We start from the raw sequence: 14,939 nt of genomic DNA on the forward strand, positions 1-14,939 counted from the left end.
GATCTGCAAGCTGCCTTTCCAGCACCTCGTGCGGAAGATCGCTCAGGAATTGCTATTTAAAAAAGGAGGCAGACAAAAAGCAGGAAACTATAGACCAGTTAGCCTAACATCTATGGTTGGGAAAATGTTGGAGTCCATTATTAAAGAAGCAGTAGCAGGACATTTGGAAAAACATAATTCCGTCAGCTTGGATTTATGAAGGGGAAGTCATGTTTGACAAATTTGCTGGAGTTCTTTGAGGATGTAACGGACAGGGTGTATAAAGGGGAACCAGTGAATGTGGTGTATTTGGAATTCCAGAAGGCATTTGACAAGGTGCCACATAAAAGGTTACTGCACAAGATAAAAGTTCACGGGTTTGGGGGAATGGATGGAGCAATTGGCTTACTAACAGAAAAGAGAGAGTGGGGATAAATTGTTCATTCTTTGGTTGGCAATCAGTAACTAGTGGGATGCCGCAGGGATCAGTGCTGGGACCCCAACTATTTACAATCTATATTAACAACTTGGAAGAGGGGAGTGAGTGTAACATATCCAAGTTTGCTGACGATACAAAGATGGGAGGAAAAGCAATGTGTGAGGAGGACACAAACAATCTGCAAAAGGACATAGACAGGTAAGTGAGTGGGCAAAAATTTGGCAGATGGAGTATAATGTTGGAAAGTGTGAGGTTATGCCCTTTTGGCAGAAAAAAAATCAAAGAGCAAGTTATTATTGAAATGGAGAAAGATTGCAAAGTGCTGCAGTACAGTGGGACCTGGTGGTACTTGTTTATGAAACACAAAAGGACAGTACACAGGTACAGCAAGTGATCAGGAAGGCAAATGGAATCTTGGCCTTTATTGCAAAGGGGATGGTGTATAAAAGCAGGGACATCTTGCTAAAGCTATTGGTGAGGCCACACCTGGAATACTGCGTGCAGTTTTGGTCTCCATATTTAAGAAAGGATATACTTGATTTGGAGGCAGTTCAGAGAAGATTCACTAGGTTGATTCCAGAGATGAGGGGGTTGACTTATGAGGAAAGGTTGAGTAGGTTAGGCCTCTACTCATTGGAATTCAGAAGAATGAGAGGTGATCTTATCGAAATGTATAAGATTATGAGGATTGACAAGGTGGATGCAGAGAGGATGTTTCCACTGATAGGGGAGACAAGAACTCGGGGGCATAATCTTAGAATAAGGGACCGCCCATTTAAAACTGACAAGAGGAGGAATTTCTTTTGAGTGTTGTAAATTTGCTGCCTCAGACAGCTGTGGAAGCTAGGTCACTGAATAAATTTAAGACAGAGATAGACAATTTCCTAACCAATAATGGAATAAGGACCCATGGGGAGCAGGTAGGGAGGTGGACCTGAGTCCATGATCGGATCAGCCATGATTGTATTAAATGGCAGAGCAGGCTCGAGGGGCCATATGTCCTACTCCTGCTCCTATTTCTTATATTCTTATGATGAAAGTATTTCTTCAGTTTTAATTTCGAAATTGGATTGACAATTTTCTTTTTAGTTAAAAAATCCTACTGCAAAGTCCCATAAATCAGTTCTGATTTGTGAGGGGTATTAAAAGTACTTCAGTTGCGCTGGCCGGGAATCGAACTCGAGTTAACTGCTTGGAAGGCAGCTATGCTCACCACTATACCACCATTGTTAAGGCATCACTCTTTTTATATTCGTGGATAAATTACTTCTTTCAGCTCTTAAGCTGCATAATAAAATGCTGAACAATCATTTTAGTGAGACCATAAGCACGGAGCTGAGGCACTTTCCCTCCAAGTAAAAATGGTCACTGTGCATAGTTATCATTCTTGGACTGAGCCCTCACCCCTTTTATTAAAGTCCTGACTGAGCCCTGACTCCAATTAAATTTTTCAGTCCTCTATAGTTAAAATAATAGTTAACAACAAACATAACTGAAATGTCAATTTTATGGGAGAAGTAAATGGATGAATGTGCTTTGTAAATTGTAGAGAAATGGGATTTGATGGAAGGCACTATTATGTTCGGTTCTAAACTGCGACATGGTGACCTAAACTCTATTAAAAGGAGCCGACTTGCGCTGGCTGGGAATCGAACCTGAGTCAACCCCTGGGAAGACAGCTATGCTCACTACTATATCACCATCTCATTACGGTTAAACTATAAACCTCTGTATTGACAGAGCACTCACCATGGACCTTTGGAGCTCTAGTCAGGACTAATTGCAATCATTGTAATCTGAACGTAAACAAGCTGTTCAGGTTAATTGTCTCCAGTTTAAAACAGTTACTGATGAATGGTTATCTTGTTGCACTACTGGCTGGCAGCCGGGAGATGCACCAAACTCCAATAGTTTGGCTTTTGGGGAATGTGTACACACACCCAGACCGCTGTGAGCATGGTGCTGCCCGGGGAGCTGGCCAAACATACCGTGTGGGGTTTCTTCAGTACCTGTCTGTTTCTGGTGTGTGAGTGTGGGTTTTATTGTGTACCTTTCAGTTTCTGGTGTGTGATTGCGATGTTTAACATGCACATGTCAATCTCTGGTATGTGAGTGTGTTTAATTTGTTCCTGTCAGTTGCTGGTATGTGACTGTGGGGTTTTATTCTGTAACTTTCAGTTTCTGGTATGTGAGTGTGGAATTTATGTGGGCTTTTATTCTGCAACTTTCAGTTTTGAGTACATGAGTGTGGGCTAAATCTGTACATGTCAGTTTAAGAACATAAGAAATAGGAACAGGAGTAGGCCATATGGCCCCTTCGAACCTGCTCCGCCATTGAATAAGATCATGGCTGATCTGATCATGGACTCAGCTCCACTTCCCCACCCGCTCTCATAACCCCTTATCGCTCAAGGAACTGTCAATTTTGTCTTAAATTTATTCAACCTAGCTTCCACATCTCTTTGAGGCAGCGTATTCTGCAGATTTACAACCCTGAGAGAAGAAATTTCTCCTTTTCTCTGTTGTAAATGGACAGCCCCTTATTCTAAGATCATGCCCTCTAGTTCTAGTCTCCCCTATCAGTGGAAACATCCTCTCTGCATCCACCCTGTCAAGCCCCCTCATAATCTTGTACATTTCAATAAGATCACCTCTCATTCTTCTAAATCCCAAAGAGTAGAGGCCCAAACCTACTAAACCTTCCCTCATAAGTGAAACCCCTCATCCCCGGAATCGACCGAGTGACCATTCTCTGAAGTGCCTCCAAAGCAAGTATATCCTTTTGTAAATATGGAAACCAAAACTGCGTGCAGTATTCCAGGTGTGGCCTCACCAATACCTTGCGTAGCTGTAGCAAGGCGCCCCTGCTTTTATACTCCATCCCCTTTGCAATAAAGGCCAAGATACCATTGGTCTTCCTGATCACTTGCTGTACCTGCATACAATCCTGTTGTGTTTCATGCACAAGTGCCCCCAGGTCCCGCTGTACTGCGGCACTTTGCAATCTTTCTCCATTTAAATAATAACTTATTATTTCTCCCCTGTCCACTCTACTGGTTATATCCTCAAAAAATTCCAGAAGATTTGTCAAGCATGATTTCCCCTTCATAAATCCATGCTGACTTGTACCAATCCTATCACTGCTTTCCAAATGCGCTGCGATTTCATCCTTAATGATTGATTCCAACATTTTCCCCAGCACTGATGTCAGGCTAACTGGTCTATAATTACCCGTTTTCTCTCCCCCTCCTTTTTAAAAAAAGTGGGGTTACATTCGCAACCCTCCAGTCCATAGGAACTGATCCAGAGTCGATAAACTGTTGGAAAATTATCAATGCATCCACTATTTCTAGGGCCACTTCCTTAAGTACTCGGGGATGTAGACTATCAGGCCCTGGGGATTTATCGGTCTTCAATCCTGTCAATTTCCCGAACACAATTTCCCGCTTAATAAGGATATCCTTCAGTTCCTCCTCACTAGACCTTCGGTCCCCGAGTACATCCAGAAGGTTATTTGTGTCTTCCTTTGTGAAGACAGAACCAAAGTACTCGTTCAATTGAACTGCCATTTCAATAGTACCCAAAGCGGTGTATCTGTTTTGCAGGGGGATGACCGCAGCGGACCCCTGCACTACCTTCCTTGCACTGATCTTCCTGTTAGTCTTCCATTCCCTATCTGGCTGTGTACCCTTTACCTGCGGTGAGACCAACTCACTAAACGTGCTGTTCACGTGATTCTCAGCATCGTGGATGCTCCAGAGTTCATCCACCCGCAGCTCCAGTGCCGCAATGCGGTCCGTCAGGAGCTGGAGGTGGATACACTTTCTGCACTCGTAGTCGTTAGGGACACCGGAGGCGTCCCTGACTTCCCACATAGTACAGGAGGAGCATAACAAGTGTCCGAGCTCTCCTGCCATGACTTAACCCCTAGATTAACTTAAATTGGGGAGGGAGCAGGGGGCTGAGGGTGAGTATCTTGGGGGCGTGACAGACAGCCGGAGGCTGAGAGTGAGCGACCCGGGGGAAGAGAGAACCAGGGGCTGAGGGCAGAGGGTTAGTGATCCGGGGGCATGGGGTAGAGAGAGCCAGAGGTTGAGGTTGAGTGTCCCTGGGGAGAGACAGCCCGGAGGCTGAGGGTGAGTGTCCCTGGGGAGAGACAGCCCGGAGGCTGAGGGTGAGTGTCCCCGGGGGAGAGGGTGTCGGGGGCTGAGGGTGTGTGTCCTAGGAGACAGGGAGCAGGGACTTGAGGGTGGGTGTCCCGGGGGAGAGCGTCCCGGGGGAGAGCAAGAGCCGGGGACTGAGGGTGAGTGCAAGTATATTCTTTCTTAAATATAGAGACCAAAACTGCACACAGTACTCCAGGTGTGGCCTCACCAATGCCCTGTACAGTTGTAGTAGGACTTCTCTGCTTTTATACTCTATCCCCTTTGCAATAAAGGCCAACATTCCATTTGCCTTCCTGATTACTTGCTGTACCTCCATACTAACTTTTTGTGTTTCATGCATAAGGACTCCTCAAGTCCCTCAGTACTGAAGCACTTTGCAATTATTCTCCATTTAAATTATAATCTGCTTTTCTATTTTTTCTGCCAAAGTGGATACCCTCACATTTTCCTACATTATAAGAACATAAGAAATAGGAACAGGAGTAGGCCATATGACGCCTCGAACCTGCTCTGCCATTTAATCTGATCATGGCTGATCTGATCATGGACTCGGGTCCACTTCCCCTGCCCGCTCTCCATAAACCCTTATTCCCTTATCGTTTAAGAAACTGTCTATTTCTGTCTGAAATTCATTCAATGTCTCAGGTTCTACAGCTCTCTAAAGCAGTGAATTCCACAGATTTACAACCCTCAGAGAAGAAATTTCTCCTCATCTCTGTTTTAAATGGGTGGCTGCTTATTCTAAGATTATGCCCTCTAGTTCTAGTCTCCCCCATCAATGGAAACATCCTCTCTGCATCCACCTTGTCAAGCCCCCTCATAATCATATACGTTTCGATAAGATTGCCTCTCATTCTTATGAACTCCAATGAGCAGAGGTCTAACCTACTCAACTTTTCCTCATAAATCAACCCCCTCATCCCCAGAATCAACCTTGTGAACCTTCTCTGAACTGCCTCCAAAGCAAGTATATCCTTTCGTAAATATGGATAGCAAAACTGCAGGCAGTATTCCAGGTGTGGCTTCACCAAATCCTTGTATAGCTGCAGCAAGACTTTCCTACTTTTATATTTCATCCCCTTGGTAATAACAGCCAAGCTATCATTGGCCTTCCTGATCACTTGCTGTACCTGCGTACTATCTATGAAGAGACTTGCGGGGTGCTGAAGGTTTTCCTGGAGAATGTGATCAGAGATGTGGTCACCTACACTGAGCACGCCAACCGTAAGATGGTCACTGCCATGGATGTGGTGTATGCTCTGAAACGGCAGGACCGCACTCTCTATGGATTCGGCGGCTGAACAACTGGATTCTTTCCCCCAATCACAACATGAACGCTCTTTTCAGAGCCATCCACCGCTTCACAAAGAGAGAGAGCAATTGCCTGGAAACGGGCGAGAGATAGTTGATTCACATTTTGTTCTATGTCGTATTGTTGGAGGTGTTATAAATCAGCTTATGCACGATGGACCGAATATCCTTTTGTTTGTAGAATCAGACATTAACGGCAGAGAAGGCCATTCGTCCCATCATGATTGTAGTAATGGAGCTTGGTGCCACCTTCTGGTTGAAGGAGAGTTTCAACAGGATAACCATTGTATATTGGAGACAAATTATGTGATCACCTTGTATAATTTCAGTTTAAAATTATTTACTTTGTGTCCTGACTATGTTCCTGAGACAAGGTGAGTGGTCTGTCAATACATAGGCTCACAGTTTAAACGTGGTGGGAAAGTGCTGAGCAAACCCGCCTTTCAAGCAGTTTAACGGGGTTAGATTCATGGCCATCGCATCCGTTAGATTTTAATACAGTTTAGAACCGAGCATAATAGTGAGTTTCGGTGTATCGCCAAGTACCTTATTTGTCCCGCTTAAGAGCCGAAAGAAGTAGTTAGTCCGCAAATAGAACTACAGATATATTAATACGTGAGCGATGGTGGTATAGCATTGAGCAAAGCAGCCTTTCAAGCAGTAGATCCGGGTTCAAATCACGGCTATCGCATACTAGATACTTTTAATACTGCTCGCGGGTCAGAACTGATTTATGACACATTGCAGCGGGATTGTACAATATCAATGCAATTTCTAAATTAAAACTGACAATATCCATGTGCATCGCCTATTAAATAAAAGATGGACTTTAAACTAATAAATGAGTTCTGGGTCAGAAACAATCGTGCAAATGGTAGTTAAGGTACACAAAAGTCAGAAGAGCAGAGTGCAGGTGACAACTATTTTGTTGAACCAATAATCAAGTTACCCTTGATTAAAGTGGGCACTAAAACCAACAAATTAAACTTTAAACATTAAATGAATCAAATTTAAATGTGGTTGCCGGGGGTGATGTTGCACTCCAGTCCTTCCGGTGCCCACTTCTCACCAAAGGCTGAGAGCTTACCGGTGAGTTCAGGTGACAACGATTTTAGTTGTGAACATTAAACAAGTGCCCCCTGATTAAACGGGGGAGGGGGGGCACACTCCAAAAACGTTTCAAGTGTCCCCTTATTTATTTTTTTTTGAGGGCGCCAAAAACACAAATTGTACAAAGTGAGAAACAATGCAACGGACAGTCCAGCTGAAAGTAATAATGGAACAACTAATGTAGTTACAGCGGTGACCGATAAGAAAGACGGTGAATAAAATGGTGGGAGGAAGGCAGCATCAGTTCTGGTCTCACTCCCGCCTGTGCGGGAGATCGATGGATAATCTGTAAATCCCCAGTTTTACAGATTGAGCTGGAATGTGTGCCATTACAGAATCAGCGGGAATTGATTCCCGCCTGTTACAGTCAGTTTGAAATAGAACCCAAATTTAATCCTGGTTTTCACAACCTGGAATCTGCCAGGCAAATATGACATAAAACAAAAGGACATAAAGCGTGTTTAGAAATCTGCGGCTAACGCAGAATTAATGAGCATACTCCGCTCCTTTAAAAATTATTGGCGGCATTTTGGAAATAAAAAATCGTTAGGTTCAGACTGTTGAAAACAGTAATTTCCGGCCTCCTTTCATTGGCGCGTTAAACAGACTGTGATTGGTCATCTCAAATGACCAATCAAATCCACCACAGAGCGACCAATCACAAGTTCGCTCCCTGCATCCCTCCAGAAGGTATAAGTAGGGTAGAAATGGGAAGAGTTTCTCATTCTTTCTCTGAACGTGTGGATTGTGGAAATGTCTGGAAGAGGAAAAACCGGCAGTAAAGCTCGGGCTAAGGCCAAGTCTCGCTCCTCCTGGGCCGGACTGCAGTTCCCTGTGGGCCGTGTTCACAGGCTCCTGCGAAAGGGGAACTACGCTCAGCGTGTGGGTGCCGGAGCCCCGGTCGACATGGCTGCTGTGCGCGAGTATCTGACCGCTGAAATCCTGGAGCTGGCCGGAAACGCGGCCCGCGACAACAAGAAGACCCGCATCATCCCTAGACATCTACAGCTGGCCATCCGCAACGACGAGGAACTGAACAAGCTGCTGGGAAAGGTGACCATCGCTCAGGGTGGTGTGCTGCTGCCCAAGAAAACCCTACCAGTTTGTCCAAGACCAAGTAAAGCGGACAAGATTTAATCTAATAACACAAAGGCTCTTTTCAGAGCCACCCACAGTATCTGTGAAAGGGCTGGCTACTGTTCTATTCATCTCAATTGTCCCAGATTTAATTTAACTTTAAATCTCTGCAATTAAGCTCGGAGTTTCCTGATCAGGAATGAGCCGCAGACATTATCAGTTATAAACTTGATGAACATTTAGATGGATAAACACTGCACAGGATATTCAGATCAATGATACAATATAGAGAGAAAAATAAGAGATGGAACCTGATCGTGACACCAGCCATCATTGATCACATTGCGAAAAGCCAAATAGAAACATAGAAAATAGGTGCAGGAGTAGGCCATTCGGCCCTTCGAGCCTGCACCGCCATTCAATAAGATCATGGCTGATCAATCCCTCAGTACCCCTTTCCTGCTTTCTCTCCATACCCCTTGATCCCATTACCTGTAAGGGCCATATCTAACTCCCTCTTGAATATATCCAATGAACTTGCATCAACAGCTCTCTGCGGTAGAGAATTTCTCAGGTTAACAACTCTGAGTGAAGAAGTTTCTCCTCATCTCAGTCCTAAATGGCCTACTGCTTATCATAAGACTATGTCCCCTGGTTCTGGACTTCCCCAACATCGGGAACATTCTTCCCGCATCTAACCTGTCCAATCCAGTCAGAATCTTATACGAATCTTATGAGATCCCCTCTCATCCTTCTAAACTCCAGTGAGTAAAGGCCCAGTTGATCTAGTCTCTCCTCATATGACAGTCCAGCCATCAGTCTGGTGAACCTTCGCTACACTCCCTCAATAGCAAGAACGTCCTTCCTCAGATTAGGAGACCAAAACTGTATAACAATATTCCAGGTGAGGCCTCACCAAGGCCCTGTACTGCTGCAGTAAGACCTCCCTGCTCCGAGACTCAAATCCCCTCGCTATGAAGGACAACATACCATTTAACCTTCTTCACCGCCTGCTGTAACGGCAAGCCAACTTTCAATGACTGATGAACCATGACACCCAGGTCTCGTTGCACCTCCCCTTTTCCTAATCTGCCGCCATTCAGATAATATTCTGCCTTTGTGTTTTTGCTCCCAATATCCAGATTATGCTGCATCTGCCATGCATGTGCCCACTCACCTAACCTGTCCAAGTCACCCTGCAGCCTCTTGCGTCCTCCTCACAGCTCACACCGCCACTCAGTTTAGTGTCGTCTGCAAACTTGGAGATATTATACTCAATTCCTTGATCTACATCATTAATGTATATTGTAGAGAGCTGGGGTCCCAGCACTGAGCCCTGCGGCACTCCACTGCCTGCCATTCTGAAAAGGGCCCGTTTATCCTGACTCTCTACAACCAGTTCTCTATCCAGGTCAATACATTACCCACAATACCATGCGCTTTGATTTTGCACAACAATCTCTTGTGCGGGACCTTGTCAAAAGCCTAATGTTAAGAACTGGCTGTCAAGAGAATGAGCGGTTGATGGGCCCACCCTCTTATTGGGGCAGGAATTCAATACTGATCCGTGCAATTATTTCCCTTTTAATTTGCATATAGAGTGGAGCCAAAATTACAGACGTGGATCATTTAAAATATTCCAGATAGTATCCCACCTGGCACCGCATTAAAAGCTGGATTTACAGAATCTATCCCTGGATATGCAGTGGGCTCAATTCACCACCCGATCTCCCACTTACGATTCCGACCCACATTGGGCGGGTACAGTCGGTATACTGGACATCTCACTCACATTTAAACCTCGATCAAACACGCACAATCACATATGCACCGCCTGCACTGTATAACCCGCCAGTTACTGTAACACTACAATACCGGCACGGTGCGTACACAGGCCAGTTTGCCTGGCGCCGGTCGCGGCTCTTTCCTTTGCTGATTTGGTGGCTCTGAAAAGAGCCATTGTTGCACTTGGTGCTAAAGCTTGGAGCCCGGGTGGGGGGAGTCTAGGCGCGCTCCCCGCGGATGCGGCGGGCCAGCTGGATGTCTTTGGGCATGATGGTGACTCGCTTGGCGTGGATGGCGCACAGGTTGGTGTCCTCAAAGAGCCCCACCAGGTAAGCCTCGCTGGCCTCCTGCAGGGCCATGACGGCCGAGCTCTGGAAGCGCAGGTCGGTCTTGAAGTCCTGAGCGATCTCCCGCACCAGGCGCTGGAAGGGCAATTTGCGGATCAGCAGCTCGGTGGATTTCTGGTAGCGGCGGATCTCCCTCAGAGCCACGGTGCCGGGTCTGTAGCGATGAGGCTTCTTCACTCCGCCCGTGGCCGGAGCGCTCTTCCGGGCCGCTTTGGTCGCCAGCTGTTTGCGGGGAGCTTTCCCTCCGGTCGATTTGCGCGCTGTCTGCTTGGTCCTGGCCATTTTCTGAGCGAATCTCAAGAAAATCTGCAACACACGAACTTTGAATGTGGAATCTGTAGCAGGTCTGTCATTTTAAACGGTGTGAGGGACCGCCCCAAGCAGTGATTGGCTGGCGCCAGATGACCATCCAGCTTTAATCCAATCACTGAGGAGGAAACGAAGCAGTGGAAAGTACTGGCCTCCGATTGGTTGACCTGGGATTTAGCATCATTTTCAAAAAGTCCGCCAATTTCACTGCAGGACCAACCGATTTGACTAAAATATTAACATGTAAAATGAATACTTTGTACAATGTAAAGAGAAGAGAGGCCACTCTGCCCGTCTAACCCATCCTCCCACAGAATTCTCGGGCCGCCTCACAGCATCAACTGGCTCTTCAGGTTATGCCTTCTTGTTCTGGACTCCACAATCCGAGGAAATTGTTTCTCTTATCTACCATCTTTAATCATCATTATCACACCAATTAGTCCACCCTCCTTCTATACTATATGTGCATCCTGTCCTCATCCTTTAACACTATTAGCGCCCTATCATCCTTTATAAATCTAGCCACACAGTTATGGCGAGTAGAAAACATAGAAAAATAGGTGCAGGAGTATGCCATTCGGCCCTTCGAGCCATTCAATAAGATCATGGCTGATCATTCCTTCAGTACCCCTTTCCTGCTTTCTCTCCATACCCCTTGATCCCCTTAACCATAAGAGCCATATCTAACTCCCTCTTGAATATATCCAGTGAACTGATCTGCGGCAGGGAATTCCACAGGTTAACAACTCTCTGAGTGAAGAAGTTTCTCCTCATCTCAGTCCTAAATGGCTTTCCCCTTATGCTAAGACTATGTTCTGGACTTCCCCAACATCGGGAACATTCTTCCTGCATCTACCCTGTCCAGTCCCGTCAGAATCTTATATGTTTCCATGAGATCCCCTCTCATCCTTCTAAACTCGAGTGAATAAAGGCCCAATTGATCCAGTCTCTCCTCATATGACAGCCCAGCCATCCCTGGAATCAGTCTGGTGAACCTTCACTGCACTCCCTCAATAGAAAGAACGTCCTTCCTCAGACTAGGAGACCAAAGCTGAACACAATATTCCAGGTGAGGCTTCACTAAGGCCCAGTACAACTGCAGTAAGACCTCCCTGCTTCTATATTCAAATCCCCTAGCTATGAAGGCCAACATACCATTTGCCTTCTTGACCGCCTGCTGTACCTGCGTGCCCATTTTCAGTGACTGATGAACCATGACACCCAGGTCTCATTGTACCTCCCCTTTTCCTATTATGCTGCCATTCAGATAATATTCTGCCTTCGTGTTTTTGCCCCTAAAATGGATAACCTCACATTTATCCACATTATACTGCATCTGCCATGCATTTGCCCACTCACCTAACCTGTCCAAGTCACCCTGCAGCCTCTTAGCATCCTCCTCACAGCTCACACCATCACCCGGTTTAGTGTCATCTGCAAACTTGGAGATATTACACTCTATTCCTTCATCCAAATTGTTAATGTATATTGTAAAGAGCTGGGGTCCCAGCACTGAGCCCTGCGGCACTCCACTAGTCACTGCCTGCCATTCTGAGAAGGACCCGTTTATCCCGACTCTCTGCTTCCTGTCTGCCAACCAGTTCCCTATCCACATCAGTATATTGCCCCCAATACCATGTGCTTTGATTTTGCACCACAATCTCTTGTGCGGGACCTTGTCAAAGGCCTTCTGAAAGTCCAAATACACCACATCCATTGGTTCTCCCTTGTCCACTCTGCTAGTTATATCCTCAAAAAATTTCAGAAGATTCGTCAAGCATGATTTCCTTTTCATAAATCCATGCTGACTTGGTCCGATCCTGTCCCTGCTTTCCAAATGCGCTGCTATTTCGTCCTTCATGATCGATTCCAACATTTTCCCGACTGATGTCAAGCTAACTGGTCTCTAATTACCCGTTTTCTCTCTCCCTCCTTTTTTCAAAAGTGGTGTTACATTAGCTACCCTTCAGACCATAGGAACTGATCCAGAGTTGATAGACTGTTGGAAAATGATCACCAATGCATCCAGTATTTCTAGGGCCACTTCCTTGAGCACTCTGGGATGCAGACTATCAGGCCCCGGGGATTTATCGGCCTTCAATCCTGTCAATTTCCCTAACACAATTTCATGCCTAATAAGGATATCCTTCAGTTCCTCCTTCTCACCAGACCCACTGTCCCCTAGTTCATTTGGAAGGTTATTTGTATCTTCCTTCGTGAAGACAGAACTGAAGTATTGGTTCAATTGGTCTTCCAATTCTTTGTTCCCCATTATAAATTCACCTGAATCTGACTGCAAGGGACCTACGTTTGTCTTTACTAATCTTTTTCTCTTCACATTTTTATAGAAGCTTTTGCAGTCAGTTTTTATATTCTCTGCAAGCTTCCTCTCGTACTCTATTTTCCCCCTCTTCATTAAACCCTTAGTCCTCCTCTGTTGAATTCTAAATTTCTCCCAGGTTTGTTGCTTTTTCTAGCCAATTTATATGCCTCTTCCTTGGCTTTAACACTATCCTTAATTTCCTTTGTTAGCCATGTTTGAGCCACCTTGCCAGTTTTATTTTTACTCCAGACAGGGGTGTACATTTGCTGAAGTTCATCCATGTGATTTTTAAATGTTTGCCATTGCTTATCCACCGTCAACCCTTTTAATATCATTTGCCAGTCTATTCTAGCCAATTCACGCCTCATACCGTCGAAGTTACCTTTCCTTAAGTTCAGGACCCTAGTCTCTGAATTAACTTTGTCACTCTCCATCTTAATAAGGAATTCTACCATATTATGGTCAAGTTTCCCCAAGGGGCCTCGCACAACAAGATTGCTAATTAGTCCCTTCTCATTACACAATACCCAGTCTAGGATGGCTAGCTCTCTAGTTGGTTCCTCGACATATTGGTCCAGAAAACCTTCGCTAATACACTCCAGGAAATCCTCCTCCACCACATTGCTACCAGTTAGGTTAGCCCAATCAATATGTAGATTAAAGTCGGCCATGATTACTGTTGTACCTTTATTGCACACATCCCTTATTTCTTGTTTGATGTTGTCCCCAACCTCACTACGACTATTTGGTGGTCTATGCACAACACCTACTAGCATTTTCTGTCCTTTGGAATTCCGCAGCTCCACCCATACCGATTCCACATCATCCTGGTTAATGTCCTTCCTTACAATTGCATTGATTTCTGCTTTAACCAGCAAAGCCTCCTTTTCCTTTCTGTCTATCCTCCCTAAATGCTGAATACCCTCGGATGCTGAGTTCCCAGCCTTGGTCCGCCTGGAGCCATGTCTCCGTGATGCCAATCACATCGTATCCGTTAACTGCTAACTGCGCAGTTAATTCATCCATCTTATTCCGAATAATCACAAGCCAGAGACGGACAGGTACAGAGTAAAATCCACACCTGATTACCATAGAGCATAAGCACATCGGAAATATGAACAGGATTAGGCCATTTGGCCCCTCAAGCCTGCTCCGCTATTCAATAAGATCATGGCCGATCTGATCATGGACTCAGCTCCACTTCCCTGCCTGCTCCCCATAGCCCTTGACTCCCTTATCGTTCAACAATTTGTCTATCTCCACCTTAAATATATTCAATGACCCAGCCTCCACAAATCTCAGGGGTAGAGAATTCCACTGATTCTCGATCCTCTTGGAGAATAAATTCCTCCTCATCACCTTTTTAAATGGGGGACCCCTTATTCTGAGCTATGCCCCCTAGTTCTAGATCCCCACACGAGAGGAAACATCCTCTCTGCATCTACTTGTCCAGCCCCCTCATAATATTATATATTTCAATAAGTTCACCTCTCATTCTTCTGAACTCCAATGAGAATATGACCAACCTGCTCAACCTATCTTCATCTCAGGAATCAACCTCATGAACCTTCTCTGAACTGCCTCCAATGCAAGTATATCCCTCCTTAAATAGTGAGTCCAAAACTGTATGCAGTATTCCAGGTGTGGTCTCACCAATGCTCTGTACAGTTGTAGCAGGACTTCGCTACTTTTATACTCCATACCACTTGTAATAACTTACCGATTCAATATAAAACTCACACTCATATAACAGAAACTGACAGATACAGAATAAAACCTGCATTCAGATACCAGAAACTGACAGACACAGCATCAAATCTACTGACACTTATCTGAAACTGACTTTTACAGAGCAAAACCCACACTCACAAAGCAGAAAAATGACACGAGAAAAGTAAAACCCATACTCACAGTTACAGTAAAATGCAGACTTGCATTCCAGAAACTGAGAGGAACAGAAGACACACATTTGTATCAGAAAAATAGAAGCTAGCAATGGAATTCGATACTTACATAGCATTAAATGACAGTTACACTCATTGCCACCCCACCCATGTACCAGAAACTGACACCTACAGAATAAAACACACAAT

General features: G+C 45.1%; 1 protein-coding gene across 1 annotated transcript; it reads left to right on the forward strand.

Moving 5' to 3' along the window:
• Positions 1 to 7,758: 7,758 nt before the first annotated feature.
• LOC139273948 (histone H2A type 2-C-like) lies at positions 7,759 to 8,142 on the forward strand. Its single transcript, XM_070891022.1, has one exon. It carries the CDS (start codon positions 7,759 to 7,761, stop codon positions 8,140 to 8,142), a length of 384 nt encoding a protein of 127 aa, XP_070747123.1.
• The last annotated feature ends 6,797 nt before the right edge of the window (positions 8,143 to 14,939 follow it).

The sequence above is a fragment of the Pristiophorus japonicus genome, chromosome 9, assembly GCF_044704955.1.
Source record: "Pristiophorus japonicus isolate sPriJap1 chromosome 9, sPriJap1.hap1, whole genome shotgun sequence".
Classification (NCBI taxonomy): Eukaryota; Metazoa; Chordata; class Chondrichthyes; family Pristiophoridae; genus Pristiophorus; species Pristiophorus japonicus.